This window comes from Dipodomys spectabilis, unplaced genomic scaffold (assembly GCF_019054845.1).
Source record: "Dipodomys spectabilis isolate Male_0828 unplaced genomic scaffold, ASM1905484v1 ptg000051l, whole genome shotgun sequence".
Lineage (NCBI taxonomy): Eukaryota > Metazoa > Chordata > Mammalia > Rodentia > Heteromyidae > Dipodomys > Dipodomys spectabilis.
In genome coordinates, this window is record NW_024870728.1 from 21816382 (window position 1) to 21840496 (window position 24115).

Here is a 24115-nt window from a genome sequence, read left to right on the forward strand (position 1 = left end):
TTAAATATATTGCAAAGTCTTGATATTAAAAATTACACAGGAGGGAGAGAAGGAGGAAGAAAAGAGGGAAAAGGAAGGAAGGAAGGAGGGAGGGAGGGAGGGAGGAGGAGGAAGGCAGGCAGGCACTAGCTGACACTCTCACCTATATTCTGGTCCTCCAGTGTTACATACATATTAAAGTTAATATTATATTGTTTTTGAATATTCATTTGTTCTTTTTGGAGACTTCCCTTCACAGTATAATGTTCACAGATAACGTAACTTGTTGAGCTGTCCTGCTGACGTGGAGGATGCTCACCAGACTGAAGCTCACAAATCGTGGTCCAATATTCTCAGAGCAGTTAACTAATCTCAGAGCAGTTAACGAAACTGAAATGGAGCATCAGGTTGTGCACATTCTGAATTTGAACACATCAGTTTGCTGCTACCTGGGGACATGGCTGGAGATAATTTCCTCTGATCCCATTCAGGGGGTGCAGGTGCATTCACTCCCCACTCCAAGAGCAAAGCAATCCCTAAGCCGTGTGTCTGGAGATGCAAATGCACCAAGCCCCTAAAGGGCCAAGCGGCATGGCACCCTGGCCCTCACTCCATCAGAGGAATTGAGGGAGCCCTGCGTGATGCCAGGCAGCATAACAGCAGAGTTGCTTGCGCCAAGCCTCACCAACTTCATTTCAAACCTGATTCATTCACTGGTGTCCTGGGAGCATCTAACCTCCTCCTCGCTCCCTCTTCTGGTTAGTTGCTAATCTCCCTTGAGCAAATACAACTCATTCCTGAGTAACCTCACTTTCTGGGCAGAACCCCCACCCCCACCCCAGTATAATAAATGTTCCTCTAGTATTGGAGGCATTTTCTCCATGGAAGGAAATCCCCAGTGTACTTGTGGTCTTGGTTCCAAACCCCAGGCCAACTGTGTGATACTTTATAAACTTCACTCTTAAAAGGGAAGAAGGAAAAGAAGAAAGAAGGAGGGGGGAGGGGAGAGAGAGAGGGAGAGAGGAAAACATGACTTCCAAGTTACAGCCTGCCAAAGCATAATGTTTTCCACTTATTTCCTACTTATAATTTACAAATGTCTGGTTGGCTTCTGAGAAAGATCTCTGTGTGGGCTGTGGGGTGAGTGAATGAGAAAGGATCAAGAATGGAGAAGAGTGGGATACTACTGAAATAGTCCAGGGTACTCCTACCTACTCAGCAGGCTAAGATCTGAAGATTGCAGTTCAAAGCCAGCCCAGGCAAGATAAGTCTCTGAGACTCTTCTCTCCAATTAGCCACCAAAACGCTAAAAGTGAAGCCATAGCTCAAATGGTAGAGCTCTATCTAGCCTTGAACATAAAAGCTAAAGGACAATGCTCTGAGTTTAAACTCCAGGATTGGCACCAAAAACAAAAACAAAAAAACAGAGGCAGGGGAGCTGCAGAGAGAAGTACGTGGACTCAAGGAACATTATGAAGGTAGATGTCTCAAAACTTGAAGAAGGTGAGGAAGAAGACTAAAAAGTAACTCCCCAAATCTGAAATCTAAATAAAAAGAGGTGGCAGTGTTGTTCACAATCACAAGAAAGGAGGGTGAGGGAGAAGTTTTGGACTAGGGAACTTGGTCCATCTTCTGCTGCAGTGAAAGTGTTGTATGGTAAGACAGAGCAAGTGTATTAGTTGGAGATTCCTTTTTCGAATGAGGCCACTAATGTCAAAAACTAGTGGATTTTGCACAAAATGCCTTTGCGAGGACAGTGGAAAACTGAAGTCTATCATACAAAGATCATGCCCTCTATTGCCTAGGAGGCTATTTAAAAAAAAGAAACAAAGTAGTTGTACAAAGGATTTGCCATTCAACAAAGCAGTTTGTGAATACAATGCATTGTGATCTATGTCACCTTGTTCATCATTCTCCCCCATCCCTTCCAACCCCATCTCTTCCCTCAACTTTAATTTTGCAGGATATGCATTGAATTGTAAGACTGCATTCCCCCCGCCTTCCTTTCCTCTCTTCATTCATCTACACCCGCTTCCTCTTGATTCCACTCAGCCAGTCTAGGAAGCTTATTATTTTTATACTCTGAGGGGGAAAAAATTTACTTAAGACTATAAATTTAGATGTAGCAACACAAGTCTTTGGAATTGGTCTTCCAATTATAATTATAAAATGATGTATCATTCATGAAGATTAAAAATACTTCTGCATTTGGAAAATCATAGTTTTCTTTTCTTTTTTTTCTAGTTCTTTTCCAAAAGCCCTCCCTCCAAATACTGTTAACATGTCAATCTGAGCAGTAAGTTTCCAGCAATATGAATGTTGGAGGACACATGTATCTTGGAGTTCTGATTGTGAAATGCTAAATGTGAGAGGTCAATTAAGTTCTGAAATAAGAGGTGACAAGTCAAATTAGTTACATTAGGAAGGCACTCACAGGTTAAGGCTGTAAAGCAGAGAGTGCTCATTCTAAAGACTGAGTCTGGAAGCTGTTACTAAAGGAGAGGGTAAAGGAGGACAGTCTTAAACCACACCAAAGAGCACTCTCAGAATTCCAGGGGTCAGATTTAAAAGATTTAAGAGAAACACCCACCCTATAACACACATAGAAGAACCTCCATGTAACAGAAGAGAGGAAGAAAATGGTTTTAAAATGAAAATTGTTGACTGCCTGATGTTACTGAGCAAATAAGACAAGGACAGATGAGAGCTGGGAATGAACTAAGTAGGGAGCGCCTGCCTAGCATGCACAAGGCGTTGGGTTTGATCCCTAGCTCTAGGGGAAAAAAAAGAAAGAAAAAACAACAAACTCAGAACAAAGACAACTGGATCTCTTAACTTTAAGCACCATTAAACTGAGTACCAAAGATTTGTTAAGAATTACGACAAGTACTCTCCTACAAGTATTTGCTCTTCCCAAGTCCCCGTAATGAGTTTGTTATCTCAAATAGGACAAGAGATAAAACTTGTTGACAACTCTAATTAGTTTATGTGTTTTTCCAAGAAATTGTGATTCATGATAAGAGCTTGTTTGTTAGGTGTATCTAAAATATTGTGTTTTCTAGATAAGAAAAATCAAATAAGGTTTACATTGAAAAATGTGAGTTATCACATATTTGCACATCTTGGGTCATACTTAATACAAGAAAAATGGAGCCACACACTTGCTTTCCATGCACTTTAAAATATCTCAGCCAAATTTTCTATTAGAAGGCTTTTAATATTTATTTTTAGCTTAAGTGATTCAAATAAATGTTTGCAGACTCTTATCAAGCCATAATTGGCTTACAAATTAGGTTCTACCAGCTAGGTACTAAGATGCTTTCTACAAAACTGAGAGATTTTTCTTTCTAATTGAAAGCCATGGATAAAGTGATGGTTGTTCTAAATAACATGCATGCTTTTCTTTTTCCAGGCAGCCAATATTGGGTTACTGTGAATTAGAGAAGTGAGCTGGAATGCAAATGTAGGCAAGATGTTTCTATTTCTTGCATGAATGAGAACTAATTTTGCAAATAAATAAAAAATGTGCAATCTCCATTTAAGATAAAACTTACCTTCACATCTTTTGATCAGTAAAAACAATTTACATATAAACTGGAAAATTTGCTTTTACTTCCTGAATAAATAAAACCCTCAAGAAATACCCTTTTCAAAAAGAATTAAAATTACGACTTATTTTCAACCTAAAGGAAGGAGCTAACCAAACTGCTGCCTAGGAGAATATAAACACAGTAAAAGGAGTCCTCCTAGGGGGATAGTTTTGCTAAAGCCCAATAGCAAATTTGCAAACATTAAAATAAAAATAGATGGATTTGTTATTCTACTTTATGTGGGCTTTCAGCGTGGGAATGAAAGTGCTCTCTTCTATGTCCTGATTTTAATATAGCTTTGTGACTGTTTAAAAATTACCTTCACCTCATATGAAGAATAGCACAAAACACAGACTTTTTTGCCACTTTCAAAAAAATCTAAAAAATGACATACTTGACAATATAATTGGTCTTAGAGCAAAAAAAAAAGAGTAAACTTAGTTCTATGAGTCTAGAAATAATATTTGTTTAAAAGTGAAATCTTCTTAGGTAATTTCTTTCTACCCTAAGCATTGTTATTACTGTAAAAAAAAAAAACAACGTTTCCTTTGGGGGGGGGGGGGGCGCTGGGAGTAAATGGGAAGGGGAGGTGGTAGGGCCAGTACTGGAACTTGAATTCAGGGCTTCCAGCTGTTATTCAGCTTTTTCCATTCAAAGCTACCACTCTACAACTTGAGCCATACCTCTACTTTGGTATTTTGCTAGTTAACTGAGAAGAATCTCTCAACTGTCTACCAGGCTTCAAACTGAGATCCTATGATCACAGCCTCTGAGTCGCTAGGATTACAAGTGTGAGCCACTGGTGCCTGGTCGCTTTTGTCATTTTGCAAAAATGCATTTCTTTCTAATTTATCCTTGCAAATTATTCTCTTTTTTTCTGGTTTCAAAGACAGATGAACATTTCCTGTCCAGTTATCACTCGTTAATAATTATTACAATAAAATGAATTATCAAGATTTACTGAATTAAAAAAGTGGATTTTTAAAATAAAAAGTTGTGATAGCCTAAGTAAGATAACTTTATCACAGAATATATGGTACAATATACCAGTTTTGTGTATAGAAAATAGTATCTTAAGAAAGATGATGTTAAGATTACCTAAATACTGACCATTTAAAAAGATAAAACAGTAAACTCAAAATGTAGGATATACTTTAGGTATATTCAAGAAGTAGAAGATGCCCAGGGTTTAACCCCTAGCACCCAATAAATAAATAAATTTTAAATACAGAATTTTTAAAGAAATGTATCAACTTTCTTATTTTGCTCAGTTATTGAGTTACTGAGGTAAATCTGGTAAATTCTACTTCACTTTGAGTGACAGCTACATGCACCTTCCATGCACAATAGGGTGGAACAGAGAGTTGGACTTACAAATCAAGGTTTAAACTTTGGAAGTAGTATGGAGGTTCCTCAAAAGACTCCACATAGAGCTCCCCTATGACCCAGCAATCCCACTTTTGGGCATTTACCCAAATGTTTACAAACAAGACCATACTAGAGCCACCAGCACAATTATGTTTATTGCAGCATTACTTATTATAGCTAAGATATGGAACCAACCCAGATTCAGTAGATGAATGGGTCAAGAAAATGTAGTATATATACCCAATGGAATTCTATGCCCCCATCAGAAAGAATGACATTGCCCCATTTGTTAGGAAATGGAAAGGCTTGGAAAAAATTATATTAAGTGAAGTAAGCCAGGCCCAAAGAAACATAGGTCCCATGGTTTCCCTCATTTGCAATATCTAGTATATGTATGAGTCAAGCGGAAAAGGTCAGATAATGTGATGTTAGGAAAATGAAACCTTAAATATGTATTTTAATGTTTTTTTTTCTTTCATGCGATTGCTTCTAACACATTTATATGATTATTTCTTTGTTGCTTTGTATGTCCCTCCCCCACAGTATAACCCCTGCTTTCACTGTATTTGATGTTGGTATAATTTGTGGAGGGGAAGGGGAAAAACAAATCATTTAAATAGGGATACAGGTGGACCCATTGCAACAATGAGATGTACAAGTCGTTACGTCGAAAACGAACTTTACAACTTTGGTGGGGGGGGGAGGGGAGGGGGGAGGGGAGGGAGGATAGAGGGGACGGGGGTGGGGGGGGCGGGGGGGGCGGGAGGAGGATGGGAAGGGATTGGAAGGGGAAACAAAGGAGGAGGCTACAATGCTTGATAAGAAATGTACTCACATTATCTTGCCCATGTAATTGTAACCCCTCTGTACAGTATTTTCACAATAAAAAAATCAAAATTTGAGAACTGATTGTACCATTTACTGATACCTGAGAATGCACTACAAACTTGCAAAGGTGTCATATGTAGCTTAAAGATTGTGGCCACCACTTTAAAAGGATTTGTATAATGGATTCTGGGGAAAACTTAGGCTTCTCAAGCCACACAATAGGCCACTAGGCTCAGGTTTGCAAAGTAGCTGGGAAAAAATTCACTGTCCCCATCAGCAAAATCAATTCAGATGAAAAGGTTACTTTAATTAATGTCCTGGTGAAACTTCATTATCTCAAGGCTCTGCCTCACATTTAGTTTTATTTTCTACCACAGAAGCGCCTCAATTCTATTTCAATTCAACTCAATCAATGTACTTAAAAGCTACTGGGAGGAAAAACAAGTTCGCATACAAAAGTAAGAGGAATTTTATGAAAAAAAAACTGCATCAGTACAACTGAATTAAATTACTTTTGTAACTTAAGCATTCATTAAAGTAGGAAACTCAAACACATGTTTAAATGGAAGTGATCTTTTGTTTTATTTTGTTTTGTTTTTGAGACTGTCTCCCTATGTATCCTTGGCTGGCCTCAAATTGTTGATTTTCCTGTGTCAGCCTCCTCAGTTCTAGGATTACAGGTCTGCACCACCACACTGGGATAATACATCATACTTTTTTTTTTTTTTTTGGTTGGGGGACTTGAACTGAGGTCCTGGGTGCTGTCCCTGAGCTCTTTCGCTCAAGGCTAGCACTCTACCACTTTCAGCCACAGTTCCACTTCCAGTTTTCTGGTGTTTAATTGGAGATAAGAGTCTCATGGACTTTCCCTGTCTGGGCTAGCTTTGAACCACTGCAATCCTCAGATTTCAGCATCCTGAGTAGGTAAGATTACTGTGAGCCACTACTATCTGGCTACATCATACTTTTCAAATGTACAGCTGATTAAAATTTTGCATTGTCTTTCCAACAATGAAACATAACTTTATCATATCCTCTACTCATCTAACTTTGGCTTTCTTGAAAACAAAGACGTGATGCCTTGCATCAATTTGAATTTTGTTTCAATCTTTCAGTAGCTCTTCACTCATATCTGACATTTGAACATTTTTTAAAAGACTTGCATCTTTACAAAGTCTTTTCAGAAGTGCAACTTCATTTCCATAAAACTACTCTTAGTATATTCAAGTTTTAGAATTAAATTACATAACTATGACAAAAGTAACAACTGATCCAAACAGTTTGAGGAGCAGGGGGTGGTGCGGAAGCCAAACCCTCCCAATTCACAAGAGCCAACAAGACATGGCTTCAGCCAGTTCTTCTGTCAATGCTCTTACTCTGATAGCTTGAAATTAGTCAGAAATTAACGCTGTGGTGATCAGTAAAAGAAAATCACGGCTTTCCCCTCAGAACTGGGTGTTAAACCATCAAAAAAGTACTGGGTATAGAATAGTTACTAGGATTGGATATAGTAACAGAGGGTACTGACAAGACTCTTCAGGGTGCTCTAGACTTTTGCCAACACAGGAAAAGGGAAATTAGTAAGTACCATTAGAGATTGCTTTTCACGTTCGTTACTAAGATGACATATTCGGTCATATTTTATGGCCTCAGAGGTAACATGAGATTACTCATCTTCCCAGTAAATTATGAGTTAAAGACAGTCTTGTTAGATATATCTTTGTTATGTATGTTTATCTCCTACAGTTATATTTATCACAAAATAAGTAAAAGAGGTCAGAGTAGCAAGATAAAAGCACAGCATAAAATTAGGAAGCATTAACCAAACACAGCAAAAACCTTATGTGAAGACAAGTAAAAGCTGACTGGCTGTAAGCTCTGGGTTTGATCTTTAGAGCCACCAAAAAAAAAAGAAAGAAAAGAACGTAAGTGGCTGAATCTACTGACTATAATTCTCATTAGACACAAGGAAAAATTTAGAGTTGTAAAAATTCTATGCTTCCTTATAATAAAAAAAATTTTTAAAAATTCTGTGCCTCCAAACACCCAGAAACAGATCAAGTCATTTTATTGTCTCCAAAACATAAAAAATAAAGTGTCTAAGTATCTTGGTTTTATTAAGTAACAAATAATAATAAAAATCCAAAGTGAAATGTATTCTTTGTTTTAGGGCTTTATCAAACGTGTTCTTACCGTTTTGTGATCATTAACAATCATAAGTTCCAGATATTTCATTTCTTCAAACACACCCCGAGATGGCTAAGGAAAACACAAAAACACACGATCAGAATAATGATCAGTGTAAATAGCTCTAATGCTCAAAGTTAGACACCAATTTTGGACTTCAGAAGAACTCTGCTGTCTACTTTATGAACATCCTATAAGAATCTGAGAATTTGTATTTGTCACTTATCAGATATATCATAGACCTCTTTCAAGGCCAGTAACTACACAAACATTTTGATTACACAGTATTCCACTGTGTATGTGTGTATATATATATATGTACATGTGTATATAGATGTATATATATATGTCTGTATATGTACAATAATAGTATTTAACAAAATTTTTCACTGTTGGGAATTTAAACTATTTCTCATTTCCTATTATTATATCAATCAATAAATATGTTCCTATGTGAAAAAAAATAATCTGAGAATTTGAAGGAAAAAAATTGTTTTTAAGCATTCGAGTATTCAGAACAAAAAAAAAACCCTTTAATTTTACTATGTGCTAGCATCAGTGGCTAGTTGTGGTGGCTCACACTTGTATCCTAGGTATATGAGAGAAACGAATCGAGAAGACTGCTATCCCAGCCTTACTTTATCAGCGGGAGCTAAAGTCAGCAAAACCTTATCTCAAGTTGTTTGAGGAGTGGTGGTACATGCCTATAATCTCAGCTGCACTGGAAGCCTGTAGGAAGATCATAGTCTGACTCCCTAGCTTGGGCAAAAGTGTGAGACCATGAGACTCAATCCAGAAAATAACTAAAAAGCAAAAAGGGCTGAGGGCATGACTCTATAGGTAGAGCATTTGCTTGGCAAGGCCCTGAGTTCAAACCTCAGTAACCATCAAAAACCAACACATAAAAAATTAAGTACTTATCAAAATAGGGAACAGCCATGTTGGTTTTAATTGGGAGTTATATTTAAATTTATCCTGGAGAAAAATGTAAAGTGTAATACTGTTAAAATAAATAAATTTACATTTATTTAACATTAAAATGTGAAAGAACTATTCATGTCTACCTAAAACATCAAACAGAATCTACTTTAAACCAAGTTAATAAAAGCAGTATAAATCAGCATTACCTCCAGGTCTATCTGAATCAGTCCTGAGGACAGTCACACAGAAACATTCACCTCACTGAAGTAAAATTCTAATAAAAATGCACCGAGTCCACTTATTACGGTCCAAAATTCTTCTAAATTTTATTGACACTAGATAACCATTTAAGAGTAAGGAGTTAGCCCTTGTCTAGACCTACTTTTCTTTGTATACACAGTCATGAAACAGGTCAGGATGAACAGGAGTGAAAAGCAAGAAAGCTTTTATCAAGTTTACTACTACTAACTGTGGCTTTAAGAGCTAACAAAAGGAGAAATCCAAACATAAAACCACAAAAAAATACCCTATAGACATAATCACCATAATACCAACATAGGCTCATTAAAGAGGAAAATTTAACCTTTACTACATTTCTGATGTTGCTGGCCTCATTTTTTACACACACACACACACACACACACACACACACACACACAAAACATTCAACAAAACATTATGTAAAATGTGCAATTTCCACTAGAATTACTCATTAAGTTATCTAGTAAATTATCATGTAATCTATAAACTGTGGAATTAATTCTTGGGTACATGGCATTCACCATGCAATTACTACACTATCTCATCATTGCAGCTTTCTAATCTATTATGGAAAAAGAGTAGAAAAAGAATTTCAGTTACAAAGCTCCACACATTCATCGGCACAAAGGAGGTGAGGTATGTGGCAGTTGGGTATATCATTTCATGAATTTTATTTAATACCTGTCACTTGTCAAAAAGATTTAGCCATTTTGCTCTGAAAACCACACCCAGCTTTAAAGTTTGGTACAACAGATTTTTTTTAATTTGACAGAACAAAAATGAATACGATTAGTCAACATTTCAAAGTCTAACTTAACCCTGTAATTCTGTTGACCAAAATATTTTACATCATGGTATCAAGCCTCCAAAAAAAAATCTGCTGTGCTTTTATTAGAAAAAAGTAATACTCCAAGCCAGGAACCAGTGGTGTAGGCCTGTAATCTTAGCTACTAAAGAGGCTGAGATCTGAGGATTGTGGTTTGAAGCCAGCCCAGGCAGGAAAGTTCATGAAGTTCTTATCTCTGATTAACCACTGAAAAACTAGAAGTGGAGCTCTGGCTTAAGCTTGGGCTTAAGCTTATGCTCAAGGCCAGCACCCAGACCTTGAGTTCAAGCCCCAGGACTGGCACCAAAAACAAAAACTACTCTCTAATTTTCTTTATAACTATGCCATCAGGACTCATAGGAAACAATAATCAGTTTGAATCTCATATTGGAGAGAGAAATCAAAACCAGTATGCTCAGGTACAGATCATGGGGCTTTCTTGCTTTGTTTTAAAGAGTAGTAAATGTACAAATGTAACCCACCATAGTGATAGTTCAGTGCCATTACCGACACAGATAACAATGAGACAACCCCACTGAGGCTTAAGGCCAAACTCACATTCACAGCTCTCTTCCTCCTCTTCAGCCACTGTAACTCAGACAGTAGAGGCCACTGGTCACTGCTGTCCATACCTGTGTAGGAGGAAACAGAATACCACATAGACGCTCCATAGCCTCCCCATGAAGGAGCAGTAGTCATCATAAAGCCAAGACAAACAGTAAATGCTTCTCACTCTCAGAACCACAAAGGCAGTTCAGGAGAGTGAATCTCATCCAAAATGATGAAAAACATGAGCTGCCCAGGATTCATCAGAAGATGCCTATATGACCCAACCACGTCTGCAAATTCGAAAGCATTCTTCTAGGCTTAATTCATTAGACATTTAAAAATATGTGAGAAAAAACTTTTGCATGAATTTTCAAAGACTTCTGGCACCAATATACAAGGACAGCATGACCCTCTCCCCACCCCCCCTCAAATGATCCAAAAGGAGCCTTGGACAACATCAACATGCTCAAGATGCCTGGGGAGTGGAGGAGGCTAAGGAGCAGTGAAGCGGGAAAATTGCAGGATAATCCTCAGGGTAAATCACCCTTCTAATATGGCCACACTCTCTGGTTCCAAAGCAGCTTTACTCTATGATTTCATATTTCTACCTTGTCACCGGAACAGCCTCAATGTCTCATTACAGGAAATGCTCAGTTCACTCCACCGCCATCACATCCTTCATCCACAACTCAGCCCGGTTCAACCTCTTGACAAGAATGCCTGCCCACAGAGCACTACTGCACAGCACACAATGGCTACTTTACAAGAAAACTTACTGAGGTTCTTCAGTTGCGTAGAGTACTGTCCTGCCAAGGTTTTCTGGATTACATGTGGCCGGCCAGTGCTTTTCTGAAACAAATCAACCGTAGGCCATCAGAGGGGAAGATGAAAACATGCCTCAGTGTATGTACAGCATTAGTACATTCTCGAATGTCTTTGCTAATGTGGGAAGGTTTCTATGTCAAATTTACAGCTTATAACTTCAATTTTCAATAAAACAGAGTATCTTCCAACTGTCTCAGTTTAAAGAAAAGCATACTTTACAGGATTAGTGTTATTCTTAAACCATAACCAGGGGGACAATACTGATTTTTTAAATTATTTTCAGTTGTACAAAGGATCTGCCATTCAACAAAGAAGTTGATGAATACACTGTATTTGTTCATCGCTCCTTTTATCATTCTTCCCCATTGCGCCCAACTCCATACCTCCCTCAATGTTCTTAATTTTACAGAATATACATTCAATTCTATGACAGAATTCTCTCCACCATCCTCTCTATTCATCTACCACCACCCCCATACCCCCTCTCCCCGTGACCCTATCTCCCAACCATTTGATTTTCCTGGTGTTTATTTCTAAGAAATTATACCATTTGAGTTCACTCCTAAATCTACCATATTTCTGTTAATATCCCTTCAAATGTATTAATATCCCTTCAAAATGAAAATGTTTAAAAGAAAAAAAAACAATTTTGCCATCAAGTTAGGAATTATGATCTTCTGGTTAATGACAGTAGCAAGGCAGTATTTCTGATAGAAAAAAATTGGTAGCATAGTTTGAGACACATTTAACATAAATATTATTAAATCAGAAACCTTGAAATGCTTGAAAAGACTTAGCCACTAGCCTAGAAATTGTAATTTTAGTAATGACTTATTATTACTATAATCACTGCTAACTGCAATTACTAAGTTGACAGTATGCTAGAAACATTTATGTACATATTATCCAGTTTATTCCTAACAAAAACCCATAGAGCATTTATTTTATCCTTTGTTAACAAACGAAGACACAGAGGATTAAATTATAATTATCCAATCAATCAATTTTAAAATATATATGGAAATGTACATTGGAGAACTGGAAGGATATTATGTATGCATGCTGAAAAGTAAAGGGAAATTCTCTTTAGGGATGGAATGATGAATAATTGCTATTTACTTAGGTATTTGTTTATTATGTTTATTATTTGTTTATTATGTTTCTCCTATAATATGTTTGGGTTTTTTTGTTTGTTTGCTTTGCAGTGTTAGATATTTAAGCCAGACTCTCATGTATCCTAAGCAGCACTGAGCTATCAGCCCAAGCTTACGTTGTTCTTGCTGGTCTTAAAGATGCTACCCTCCTGCCTCAGCCTCCAGAGCAGCTGGGGTTTCAGGTGAGCACCTCCACACCCAGCTAACATATTAGTTTCATAATCAGAAAAGGACTTACCAAAAAAGCCTTCTTAATAAATTACATGAGACAATAATTTAAAACTTTGCTATTTTTTTATGTGCAATAGGACACAAATTCTCAGTGAAACTGCACCATCCGTATTACCTGACTTACTACACGGCATGCTAAAATAACAAGGTGAACATCACAAAAAAAGAAATCCAAACCCAATAGAGTATGGAAGTAGATGCCATACAGTACTTAGGAAGCTGAAGCAGGAGAATTGTGAGCTTAAGGCCAGCAAGGGTTACATAGTAAGGCCTTGTCTCAAAAAACTGAAAGAACACAGGGATGGTAAGGGAAAAACAAAGGCAGAGGCAACAATGCTTGGTAACAAATGTACTCATTACCTTGCTCATGTAACTGTAACCCCTCTGTACTGTATTTTCACAATAAAAAAAACTTATACAAAAAGAAAAAAACTGAAAGAACATAAACAAAGAAGAAATAAAAGAGAAAATTTAAAATTGCCAATGCAATTACCATCCCTTATTACCATTACTTTAAAAAACATTTCCTAGTTCTGGGGCTTGAACGCTGGGCCAGTGTGAAGTTCTTTTGCTCAAGGCTAGTGCTCTAACACTTGAGTCACAGAACCACTTCTGGGAATTTTTGAGTAGTTTGCTGGAGATAAGAGTCTCAGATACTTTCTTACCCATGCTGGCTTCAAATTGCAATCCTCAGATCTCAGCCTCCTCAGTAGCTAGGATTACAGACATGAGTCACCAGCTCCCAGCTACTATTACTCTTAATTGTGATAATAAGTGAAAGTCACAACCAGATGAGCAACACGCAATTTGCAAGAATGACTAATGCAAAGTTTCAAGAACTGTTCCTTCCTTCCTTTTGTTGTGGTGAGGACAAAACCAATCATACATGAAGAAAAGGTGGGTGGTAGGGAAGACAACAAAAAGGAGCAGATAATAAGCATGTAACAACCAGCACTCAAAAAACATAATTAGAAGGTATAGCAATGCAAAGCCAATTCTCTAGACATTGTGATAACAACAGTTTACGGATATATAAACCCTTTCAACTGTTTGACAGACATTGAAACACATTAACTAACTCACTGCAGCTGCTAAATTTCCCTTATTGGTAATGCACTAGAAAATTGTCTCATTTATGTATTTTTAACAATAAGGCATGGAGAATTATTTTGAGTTTTTGCTTTGTTCTCTAGGATTTAGTTTTTAGGTTAAGAAAGCTATTTTTCAAAGGCCAAAACTCAGAGTCAGATTTTTTTCTCCCAACAAATTTGCTAACCAGTGAAGTAAGGAAAATCATTTTATCAAACAAAAATACCTTAAACCTAGATTGAGTCTTCCTTTCTATCTGGTAATTTTTACAGTTACTGGTTATAAATGATTCAGGTTTACTCAAACCACAGCTACATATGACTTAATGACTTTTCCTCCTCAGACTTGAAACTGATTCATTTTTATATAGACATTCACACAACTAATAAATGTCTGTTGGTTTAACTGCTATTATCAAAAGCCTATGTGTCCATTTTCTGTCCTGAAGACAAAGAAGTATTTTCTGCGCCCACTGTCCAAGCAAGTGATTGCAATATTCTTAGTCCACTGCTCTCAAAAATGTTATTTCTTCCATGAGCTGTTCTCTTCACTGACTTTCCTACTGTCCTTCCTGTGCCTTCACGTCTTACTGATTTTCCCCCGTTCGCAGCCCTCCAGTCTAGTTCCTTCCTAGGTTCTTAAGAACATGTTAACACAGGCCCTGGGAATGCCAGGACTTTTCTACTTGCACATCTCCAAGAATTGTTGTGATTTCCTTATGGTCCTAATTTAAAAATCACCTTCTCCTGGGGCCTTCCATACCCAGTGAGCGTGCTAGTAATTTTCTTCTCCACCTTGCTGCCTTCATAGCAAATAGCATCATCTGAAACATCTATGAGATTACTTTGCACTCCTGTCTGCCGGAAGCCCCATTAGACTCAAGATGTCAATGTTGTCTGAGGTGTATCCTCAAGCATTTAAATGGTACTAAACCTGCAGTAAGCCTCCAATACAGTATTTGATGGCGACATATCAATTTTCAAATCTAGTTGTATTCTATTAAGTTTAAATAACAATACAGGGATATATGATTGGTTAGCTAGACTGCTGTCTTGTGCATGAGCAGACATTATTTTTTTCTTCCCTTTCTTGAAATGAAACAGTGAATCACGTAATCAAAGTTCAGCCCATAAATTTCTCCACCAGACATTTTTAGGAAAACGGAAATTAAGTATGTGCTTACAGTCACACGGTTGTCTGGAGGAGACAATGAAAATGAAAAACTAGGCTGGCCACAGGAAAACAAAAGCCCCTCTCTGCTCTCTCCATGGATGGGAAAAACAGAAATTTTCTTCAGGAAACCCAGTATTGAGGTCTCTGATCATCCCTTACTGGTATATGAGCCCAATATGGGCAACTTAAACTTCAACACTTGTGTTATCATTCTAAGTTTGAAAGACGGTCATGTGTAAAATACACTCTGCAACTTGCTTTAATTTTCTCTTCCCTGCTCTGAAGCAAAGAAGCTGAAAGAGTCAAACATGAGGAATCAGATGTCACAGACTCACCTCATCATGAATCAGGTCCAGTGGCTCTATCATGTACACATATGTGCTGTCTTCAAACATACCACTACAACATAAGAGACCACACATGAGAAAATTAACAAAGCCAATAACAAGAAATGACAAAGGGGCATCATGAGCGTCTTAAACTTAAAGGTATATATGATCAGATAGCTTGATGCTGTCCCAAATCTAATTTGAATATCTCTATGGATCTCAAAAGTGAACATGTGCACACCAAGAGCACATAGATTATACCTCGTGGAATTCATTTCTGAAAATCAGTGGGCAGATTACACATTGTATGATTCCCTAGGAGTATCTCAGGTTATTCCAGAACCGTGAACAAGCAGTACAACTCCCTAGTTAAACAAATCAAGTCTCATGTAGAAGAAAACAGACAAGTCCTGCCCATTAAGAACAGTCTAAAACTTGATTCTAAGGAGGCTAGTGGGAACACCTTTATAGCTATAAATTGTGACTTTCCAGAGAACAGTATGATTCTGTCACATAAATCACATTTACGTTTGATAGACATGAGACTTATTTCAGGCCTCTTTCTCATCGGTGACTAAATGTAGATTTTCATGTGAGGTGCTACACAGCCCTCTAAGGTGCTTTACAGGTGGTTTTGTGGAGCCTGCCTCTAAATCAGTGCCTGATCTTGTAATCATTCCACTTTGCCTGGCTAACTCCTGGCTATATTAGATCTAATACAACTGGTAAGTACTCTGGAACTCACCTGTAGGGGGCTGTATAGACCAGGATTAGTAAATCCATGTAAATCCTCTGTCTGGCTTGGACTTTGAATATTCTCCCAAAAGCGTCAGTGTTAACAGTGGTAGTGCTAAAAGGAGGTGATGAACTTTAAGAAATGGGGCCTCCAGGGAAGACTTTAGCACACTGAGGGCATGCACTTCAAGAGTATTTGTAAGACCCTAGCTTCTTTCTCACCATCTTTTTTGTTTCCTGGTAAACTGTTTCATTGCATTTATTATACCTGCCCTGATGTATTACCTCACTCATCACACGCCAACCAACCATGGGCTGGGATCTCCAAAATTAAAAGCTAAAATAAACCTTCTGTCTATATAAGATGATGAATATAAGAACATTACCTGAGATATTTTGTATAGTACAAGAAAGCTAACAGACACACTTGGGTCCTTCCTTTCACCACACCTACCAAAATGTTAGTTAGGTATTAACCTGTGCAATCATAATTTGTTCAATCTCTGACTCTCCTGCTCCGACTCTCCTAAGTGATACATGGGGGAGGGGCTCAAGCTCACTGTGACTACTCCAAATGCAATCCCTAACATGGATCTAACACAGAAGACTTGCTGTTAAAATATATCTGGGGGAGGGGGGGAAAGGGGAAGGGGGAGAGGGAGAGAAAGGTTGAACAACAGAAGCCAAGCCTGAGGAGGACCCAAGGAGAGTCACACTTACTGAAGTCCATTGCAGGTGGACATGGCCACCTTGGAGTCCTTGACACCTCTAATGCTTCCATGGTAGTAACAGTGCTCTCCACCCTACAGAGCAGAAGAAGATTTGAGAGACTCAATCTTGTACATTGTGAATCACTCTTTAGATGGTTCTATAAAGCGCAACAATGAGAATGTATGTGTGCTATATATTAATAATCCTGGAAACTCCTATTTGAAATTTGTAAGGCTAGACGTTTCTCAAACTTTTTCATAATAAGCATATATATATATATATATATATATATATATATTAAATTCCATGAAGTTTGGAACAACTTCAATGAGATAAAACCAATGTCAATGATAAATATACATATTGCTAAGCCTGTACCACAGGAGGCGCCACACCATCTGTGATTCCTTTCTGCCTCCCACCTTTCCTCTTTGCTTCCCTCTCTCCTTCCCTCCCTCCAAAGTAATCATTAATGCTGAGTTGTTTCTTCTGGTGTTTATAAGTATTTGGGGGTGGAATCTTTACACTGCTTAGCTTATGCTAAAAATCATCTTCCTAATATAGGATCACAAAAGACTCATCCTCAATACATTTCAATACACACAGTCTTTTTTTTATTAAACCCTTATTTAATGTTTGTGTTATAACTGCAAATACTGTTCACAGCTGCGCTTCTATAATTATTTTCTTTCTTGTTCCCTTTTTAATATTTTGAGATGTTTTGCCTTATCTTCTTGTCTTATTATTTCTACATGCAATTAGCATTTACTTAGCCCTATTATCTGAGAGTATTCTAGTCCAACACATCAAGTAAGGTATCACAGCTATTTTGTTTCTGAACACACACCTCTTGTTTCCTTTCAGCCCTGCACTTCAGTTCGCTCTGTGGCTTTCTGGACCCCAGGCATGGCTGCTATTTATGACTTTTCTGGAATAGTTTTGGGATCTCCTGTTACCTGTCTTCTACATCAGTTCCTAGACTACATGTCTGTCCAGTTCCTGATCCCATATTCCTCTTTTGTCTCTTTTCTGGAGGCACATATTGAGAAGTGTTTAAAGTAAAGTTCCTTTTAACCCTCACAGTAGAGCCATAATTTTGGTCAGTAGAGAATGGTAGATCAATCTACTCAGGAGGCTGAGATCTGAGCATCTGGATTTTTAAATCAGCCGAGGCAGGAAAGACCATGAGACTCTTTTCTTCAGTTACTCACAGAAAAAGCCAGAAGTTGTGCTGTAGCTCAAGTGGTAGAGTGCTAGCCTGGAGCAAAAGAAGCTTAGGGACAGTGCTTACACCCAGACTTCAAGGCCTAGGACAGGCAAAGAGAGGTGGGAGGAGGTAGATAAAAGTTTTTTTTTCTTGGCATTTCAAAGGATTCTTTGAAGACTTCTATTCTATCTCATTTCTATGCAGTCTGATCATGACCCTTGGTGAGAGTCTCTGTTCCACTGTACAGAACATTCTGTGGCACCTTGTAATTGAGAAAGCTCCTGCACTTTAGTTCTTACAAATCATTTTTTAATTTTCTTTGATCATTCCCTCATTTCCATGTTTCTCTATAAACTGAACAAAAATGAGTTAGGCACCTGCATAGATGGGATTATTAGTTTAACAGGGACTTAATTTCTCTCAAGGTAGACATTCAACCAACTAAACAACCTTCCTTTTTTCAGATGCCTTCAATTCTGGGCCTTTCTGGGGTTAGTGGCTTTCTACAACTTAGCAGAGCAGGAAAAACTCAAACCCAAGAGAATCATCCCTTCTCCATCTGCTTTTCATATCCTGACATTTTAAGGACAACCTCTCACCTGCTGTCTTCTTTTCTTCCTTGTGGTTTTCATCCTTTCTTATTCCTTAGCTGTTATGTGAACTGGTTAGCAGGAATCCCCCACCCCCACCTCCACACACGCACGCATCACTTTTCTTTCCTCAAATAGCAAACATGCATATAAATATTGACTTGTATAAGCCAAGTTCTATTTGTGTATTTAACTCTGAACTTTACAAAGATGAAAAGTTTCACACATCTCAGCAATTTGAGAATCTAGATCAATATTCAGCAATTACATTTCAGACTTTTCACAGGCTTCTAAAAAAAGAGTAATAGGTAACTGTAAAAACTAGTTACTTAGTCCTTTGTAAGCACAGCAAAAAACTATCTTAAGACAAGTGATTGCGAGAAGTCAGTGCATAGCAAACCCTCACATTTGCTTGGCCTTCCTAAGAAAAGCTAAGATATTTCCAGATTTTCCTAAAGATATTCCTTTCCTCATAAAATATTACCAAACCCTGATGTAGATCTCACTCCCATTCACTTGCAGTGGTTGATACTTTCTCACTGTCGAGGTGATTTTTACCTGTTAGAATTAAGGTAGGTTATTACACAAAGGAAACTGGTTGGGTTTCCTGTATATTTGAATGGGAGTCATTATGTCTTCTGAACCTTAAATGAGACTGGAGACAACAGCCATCCCTGATGTTTACTGCAATAATAAGGCTTTCACATCTGGTATGTATCATTACATTAAGTACTATTAGCAATATGAAAATTTCCAAATTAGTATTGGTAGTAGTAGTAGATTTTATGTTCATTATTAAATTTATACCAAGTTTTTAAAAGTAGCATAGACACATTTTACTTAGTAACTATTTAGATCCATGCTGCATTTTATAAATACCACTGCAAGGTGACATTTGAGGCATTTTCTATGAGCACAGTTGCTCACACCTGTAACCACAGTTACTTAAGAACCAGGGATCAAAAGAATCTCAGTGTGAGGCAGCCATCCCAGAAAAAACTTTTGCAGGACTGATAAAAACATTGAGCATGGTGGTTCATAGCTATCACCCCAATTAAATTGGGGGGTGGGCGGTGAAAATAAATAGGAGGATCGCAATCCAAGCCAGCCAGGCCTACACATGAGAGCCTATTTGGAAAGTGACAAAAGCAAAAAGTGAGACTAGTTCAGTAATAGGGAGCCTACTTAGCAAGGACAAGACCCTGTATTCAATCATAATAACAGATAAAATATGAATGATAATAAAATGAGAGAACAGGCAACCTCTCTTGGATAAAAGGCATAACTTTAGTGGGAAAGGTCTGTCCAGAGGGCTTCATACTTAGTGACACTAGACAGTCAACTCCAACATGCCTTCCACCCAGGGATCTGCCACTTGGAATAATCACAGTCTGACTGTAACTACTATCTCATATGCAAATTGGGTGATGGACACCAGGTACTGAAAGGCCCTGCCAACAATAACAAAAGTCTCAAAACCCATCATATATCATAAGGTCTTCAAGATACATAATTTTTAAGTTAGAAAGGCCTTGTACCATTCAAGGCCACCATCAACTGGGGTGAGGAAATAACAGGAATGGAGAAGGACTAATTCAACCCATAATGCAAGTCATGTGTGTCCCCAGAGGCATCAGCATTTTCAGATCCAAAGCTTTCAGTTAATTAAATTCAACAAAAATAGAAAATCTGCTAAGTGGAATCTATTGACTAGTCACAGGAAATTAAAAAATCTTGGTAACCATGCTCCCTAACTTTCTCAGCTGAATACTTCCACACAGATGAACACTCCAAGAGTCGTATATTGTTCAAATAATAACTCTGCTCCACAAGATTAATAAGCTCAGAATCCCACTGGAAAATACAAAGTCTGTTCTTTAAATAATAAAATCCTGATGTCACATGAATCTTTTACTGATTATTTGTTCGTGGTAGTTTTGTTTTGCCTCATTTTTGCAGCACCAGGGTTCAAACCCAGAGCCTTGTGCACTGTAAGGCAAATTCTACAAGTGAGCCACCTCACCAGCTCCAGTGCAGCTTTTAGACATTTCTTAATCATAAAGGACTGAATAGCAACTTTTGGACTTTCATGGTAACAACATGCAGGGGGAAAATCTAGTTCTATAATAGTATTGATCTAATAACTAGAATAGTTTGATTCTACTCCTCTAAAGAAAATAGACCCATCTTTATTCCCTCCCAATAACTCAGCAAATAACAATTAAGGAAAGGGTATAAACCCACAAGAACAAAGCCATGATATGTATCCTAAAATTCAGGTTACAGAAAGCAGGAGGATAAGGAGTTAACTTCCCTTAGGTTTAGGCTTTCCTTGCCCTGCTATGTTCTACTGGGAGGAGCCAAATAGAAGCAAACCAATATTTAATTTGCCCCACATTTGTATTTGTTTAATTATCTCATCTGTTTTAGTAAAAACCTGGACACTCATGAGAGCAAGTACCCTGATGGTTTCAATTGGTCCCAGAAGATCTGAAAAAAAAAATTGAAAGTAAATGATACAGGTCTTAGCTAGGAAATGTGTACATTAGGATATCCAGGTTCTGGATATTATAGAAATGATTATAGTACACTCTCATGATTATTCTATATGCATATTTTAGACACTTCATGTTTATGAACATGGTGCACCAATCTACTTTAAAATTCAGTGGTCTGTTTTCAAGGAAAGTGGAAGAGAAAAGGTAACCATCATGGGCCCATACACCTGGGTTTGAATGTTGCAGAATGAGAAAATGAAAAAAATAATTTCAGAGAATCAGGAAATTAACTTCCCATACCAGTTTAATTACTTTCCTTCATTAAATTCAATGGAGAAAAATGTTCCTGCAGTAGTTTATTAATAAAGTATTAGAACAGTTTGGCTGTACCAATGCTATATAAATTTTTAATAGTTCACATAAATTATACTGCTAAAACTTAAAATAGCTCTGGGAGGAGCCAGTGTTGAGTTCTATCTTGACTTCATTGGGCATTTTTAACTCCATACTTTTCTCATATTCTGAAATGTACTCAGAATATTGCAAAAAAAAAAGACAGTATTTTGAATGATTAACAATAATTTCAACTCTAAGCTTAAATTTTTTAATAACTGGTAATTTTGCTTCTAATGTAAATAGGTTAGTGTGGATAATTTTGTTTGCCTATGATTAAACTGTTCATTATTTATCCATTATGAATACTTTGAAAAAAAACTAATAATCCAAAGGGTACAAAAAATTCTAATGTATATACAAGCAAAAAAGATATTTTAATCGAGTATAAGGGCAGAAATACAAACCTTAAATTATCTAGCTTTTTGGTTCAGGAGAGAGAACATAGATATGGGTATGTAAATCCAATTAGGGCAAGTTGAGATGCAGAAAATAAGGGAAGAAAAATAGTCTGAGAAAACTCATTAAATATTAATAAACGCAAAGGGAATCAGAGAAAAAGAAAAGACAAAAAAAAAAAGTCAGAGAAGAGAAGAAAAGAAAGGAAGACTCCTTGTCCCAATCCAGGCCGGGCAATCAAGCTGAATAGCAGTCTGTGGCCAGCCCTTTCCCACCCAGGTGCATGCGGTCAGCCTTCAGTATACTCAGATCAACATCCAGGTATTAAACAATAGCAAACTGAAAACGTGTTTAAAAAAAAAAACTATTATACTGAACAGGTGTGCAAGTTTCCCTTGCCGTTGTGCAACATTTACCCTGAGTTACTTCCCTTGTAAGTAATCTAGTAGTATACACAAACACAACATCATTTTATAGAGGACTTGAACATCCACCCGTTGTGCTTTCCAGTGGGGTCCTGGAACAATTTCCTACAGATACTGAATGATGGCTGCATTGGACATTGTCTTCAGGACATGAACTCACTGACTGTCAGAAGTACACAGAGGCTCATTCCAGCAGACAGCCTGCTCTGCTGTTGCTGCTGCTGCTGCTAAAGTGGGCTTCTGCTGAGATATGACAATGACTCAATAAAGAAGCACAAAGAAATTCTAAAGGATGTGACTATACTGATTAGAACCATAAAAGGATAAGTACAACACAAGACTCAGAACCGGGACATATATATGACTCACTAGTGTACATTAATCACCTAAAACAGGGACCAGGTCAGAGTAAGAGATGAACTCACAGTTTTGCTTCATGTATGCTTGTGTGTTAAATTATATAGATGCAGCAAAGTACAAAACGTGATATTTTGTTATAAATAGAACTGTTATTAGTCCAACAAATTAACCTGTGATTTCACATAGTTTTTGTGAAATACCTAAGGTTTATTCTCTTAGCAAATTTCCATCACATAATACATATTATTGATCGTGGTCCTCAAACTGTGCAAAAGATCCTACACCTGTGTCCTATACAATTACAACTTTCAACCCTTTGGCCCACATAGCTCCATCCCTGCATACTTCTGGTAATCAGTGTTCTACTCTCTGTTTCTGCATACTGACTTCTACTTTTAGATTCCATCAGTAAGTGAGATCATGCAGCACTTTTCTTTCTGTATCTAGCTTACTTCGGTGTTTACAAATACAATGGAGTATTATTCAGCCTTAAAAGAGAAAGGGTGCCATTTATAATAACATGAATAAATGTAGAAGACATCTTTAATGGCTGAATAGAAATGGCTTATTCATGAGTATAAGTTAATAAGACCAATCTTAAAAGAGTATTGCAGAAGGTAAGTAAATAAACTCCCACTTCTCACCTGATAGGTTTTTTAGCTCTGACACTTAACTGACCGAGCATAGAATACACCTGTTTACAGTATGTAACTCAGTGGTCCTTGGTGTATTCACAGAGTTGTGAGATATTACCACCATTTAATTACAGAACACTCTCAGTACCCCAGAAAGAAATCTCCTATATCCAATAGCAGTCTTTGCCTTATATCTCTTCTCCTCCAACCCATCATTTCCAGACAACCACTAATCAGTGTCTATGTATTGCCTATTCTAGACATTTCGAATTTTTGGAAAATTTTCCTTGGTGTCTGGCTTCTTTCACTTAGCATAATGTTTACAAATATCCATGTTTCAGCTTTCATAGGCTAAATACTATTCCACTATGTCAGCTTTTCATAAGGCTAAATACTATTCCACTATGTGTATCTGTCGCACTTTCATTCATTCATAAACAGAAAGACATTTATTTGGACTGCCGACACGTCTGGCTATTGTGAATAATGGTGCAGTGAATATTTATGTACAGATTTCTATGTGAGCATACATTTTTAATTCATTTGGATATATACTTAGGAGTGAAACGGCTGAGTCATATGACTGCTACCTTTTCAGAAATTGCAAAATTGTTTTCTCTGAGAGCTCATTCTAATCTCTCCACTGTCTCATCCACACTTGTTTCATACCCATCTTTTTTATTAAAGCCACCCTGGTGGGTGTGAAACGGCACCCACCCAAGTTTAAAATTGCATGAGTAACACAGAAGTGAAAGAGATTAAAACAACTCCCCATCATTGATAAAGCTACACTGGAGGAAAGGGCTGGATGGGAATTGAATATCCCCTGCTGATACCCCAACCCTAGGTTGG

The 24115-nt window shown here is 37.5% G+C and overlaps 1 protein-coding gene across 1 annotated transcript in view; it reads right to left on the reverse strand.

Annotated features, from left to right (window-relative positions):
* Positions 1–24115, reverse strand: part of Adam23 (ADAM metallopeptidase domain 23) — a 160073-nt gene that overhangs the window by 53526 nt on the left and 82432 nt on the right. The window contains exons 4-8 of the mRNA XM_042679084.1: positions 16766–16848; positions 15317–15380; positions 11286–11358; positions 10519–10592; positions 7959–8024 (exon numbers count right to left, since the gene is read on the reverse strand). Of these exons, the coding sequence (XP_042535018.1) occupies positions 7959–8024; positions 10519–10592; positions 11286–11358; positions 15317–15380; positions 16766–16848 (360 nt within the window). The remainder of the gene's footprint in view (positions 1–7958; positions 8025–10518; positions 10593–11285; positions 11359–15316; positions 15381–16765; positions 16849–24115) is intronic.